Here is a 2500-nt window from a genome sequence, read left to right as displayed (position 1 = left end):
TCGGGCAGCTGGACGTAGTAACTACAAAAGATAAAAGCCCTGTTATTTTATATCTTGAAATAAAAGTTATACGTATGAAATCAAGTAGATTTGTGAACGCTCACCTTCCCTGAGTGTTGGCATCTTCCCTCTGCTCTTTGTGGCCGTAGAAGTTCCCTGAAGGCTCGTGATTCACATCCCACTGGAAGGCGTACTGGGCGGGCACTGAAGGGTACTGTGCCTGTCCCGTTCCGGTCGGGAACTGGGATCCCTGACCTCCTGGTGCCGGGTAATTGTATCCTTCTTGAGGAATCGCCAACGCCACAGCCAAAACAAAGGCAAACACAACGGATACCTGCTATAAAAGATAAATTTAAACGTATGAATCACCACAGCCACTAGGATGACAAACACACCTGAAAAATTGAATCTGATTATACTTAAAGCTTCTTTAACTTTGGTCTTTACCTTCATTTCTGCTTCGGTCGAGAGAGCGATGAGAAGTGGTGACTGAAGGTGGAAGCTCGCATTTATAGGACGCTGAAATTGGAGGCGGAGTGATAGTGTCTTTTACTTTTCTTTTCCCGTTTATCTTTTCACACATTTATTCATCTTATGTATATGCTATAAAAATGCGTAGATTTAAAGATGTACAGGATATGAAAAGCAATTCCTAGTCCTGAAGGCATTCTAGATGGTTAACGTCCCCATTAAAAGTGATTTACACGGTTATATCTATCAGGAGCCCTTCCACGACAGTGAAATATAGAAAGTCACATGCAAGCCATTAAAAGAATGGGAAATAATTATGGTGTTTTATTTATTACTTTATTCTAGAATCTATCATGTTTATTGTCAAATTCTCTTTATTCTTATATTATTCTCTTTCTAATTCTAATTCGTGATTATATTATTCTCTTATTATTCATATTATATTCATCTATAGGAGAGGACTAGTAATATGTTCTGCATTTACCGTATTAGTGTATCCTTTTCGTTTTGTTTTTCTTACACATTAATGCATTTAATAAATAAAGTCCTTTCTTTGCATCGCCTCGCCCTTCAATATAACCAATTAAGCTTGTAATGATTTGTTTACTAATAACCTGATCCGGATTCAACAATTTCCTAGAGACTAATAAGACCATAAAATTATTGATAACATTAGAAATATAATCTTTATGATTTTCATTATCATTATATTTATCGTCAATATCATCTTAAAACAACATGATGCTATCACTAGAATATTGCAATGATGGTAATTATATAACGAATGAAGATTTTAAATAACAGTGGTAACGAAACATATACTTTAATTCAAGGTAAAATCAGTCATAGCGGTCATGAAAATGATAATGATATCTATATTGATAGCAATACTAATAATGATTATAATGATGATAATGATTATCATTATCATTGTTTTTATTATCATTATCATTATTATTGCCATAATTGTTATCATTATTGTTATCGTTTTCATTATTATTATTGTTATCATTATAATTGTTATCATTGTTATTATTATAATTGTTATCATTATCATTTTCGTATCATTTTTATCATCCTCAATATCTTTACCATTATTATTATCACTATCATTATCATCATCATTATCATTAGCATTTTTATCATTAGTATCGCTATCATCATCATCATCATTATCATCATCCTTTTCATTATCTATATTATCATTATCATTACAATAAAGACGACAGTATAAATGAAGAGCATGATAGGAAAAAAGTTAATACTCTCCATAAACATTATTGAGTCTAGTACCATCATGATTATAATTACAATTGTGATTTGTCTCTATGACAATAGTATCTGAGAGATCATCCGCATTCCCGCTTTGATATTATATTTCTTATTTGAGAGAGAGAAAGAGAGAGAGGGGGGGGGGGGAGCTATAGATATATATAATATAATTAGAGGAATGGCATCAGTTCGGACCAATATTGTTACCCTGTTGAATCTTCAGACGACCCCAAGGGACAGTGGGCGTCCACGGAGGGTGAACGGTGTTTCGTCTTGAGTGCAAACTTATATCAATTTCTACATCTCATGCTATCTACACTCCTTGTAGGAATGGATTCTTGTTTTGTTTTTTGTTTTCTTTCTTTTCTTTTTTACCAATGTTTATGCTTTTTATTATTATCAAGTTTATTGGGCTTTCTTTAGGTAAAAGAGAAGGTTCTTTAATATCGTTGTAACAATTTATTTCTCTGATCTACAAAAAACAATTTATAATAACAAGAAATATAACAGCAAAATTGGACACTCTCCTATTTAGATGGAGGGCCATATAGCTGCGAGGGAGAACCTTGGTTTCCTCCTTGGCCAGACTGGCCGTATCCCTGATTCCCTCCTGAAGGATACTGCGCCTCTCCCTCGAAGGTGACGGTGGGATGGTAACCGGTGGCGTCCACGTAATACTCGACCAGAAGACGTCGGCCATCGGGCAGCTGGACGTAGTAACTACAAAAGATAAAAGCCCTGTTATTTTATATCTTGA

The 2500-nt window shown here is 34.5% G+C and overlaps 2 protein-coding genes across 2 annotated transcripts in view; both read right to left on the bottom strand.

The window, feature by feature from the left end:
- LOC122261297 (pro-resilin-like) overlaps positions 1–453 on the bottom strand; it is an 899-nt gene extending 446 nt beyond the window's left edge. The window contains exons 1-3 of the mRNA XM_086540306.1: positions 448–453; positions 105–337; positions 1–21 (exon numbers count right to left, since the gene is read on the bottom strand). The exon at positions 1–21 is cut by the window's left edge and continues 102 nt beyond it. Of these exons, the coding sequence (XP_086396432.1) occupies positions 1–21; positions 105–337; positions 448–453 (260 nt within the window). The remainder of the gene's footprint in view (positions 22–104; positions 338–447) is intronic.
- Positions 454–1995: 1542 nt separating this feature from the next.
- Positions 1996–2500, bottom strand: part of LOC147471091 (uncharacterized) — a 971-nt gene continuing 466 nt past the window's right edge. Inside the window, exon 3 of the mRNA XM_086540305.1 lies at positions 1996–2463. Within this exon, the coding sequence (XP_086396431.1) occupies positions 2271–2463 (193 nt within the window). The 3' untranslated portion in view covers positions 1996–2270. The remainder of the gene's footprint in view (positions 2464–2500) is intronic.

This window comes from Penaeus japonicus, unplaced genomic scaffold (genome assembly GCF_977035675.1).
Source record: "Penaeus japonicus unplaced genomic scaffold, GWHDUDI00000001_assembly GWHDUDI00000010, whole genome shotgun sequence".
In the NCBI taxonomy this organism is placed as follows: Eukaryota; Metazoa; Arthropoda; class Malacostraca; order Decapoda; family Penaeidae; genus Penaeus; species Penaeus japonicus.
Note: the sequence above shows the minus strand (reverse complement) of the source record. Positions and strands in the feature narration are given on the sequence as shown.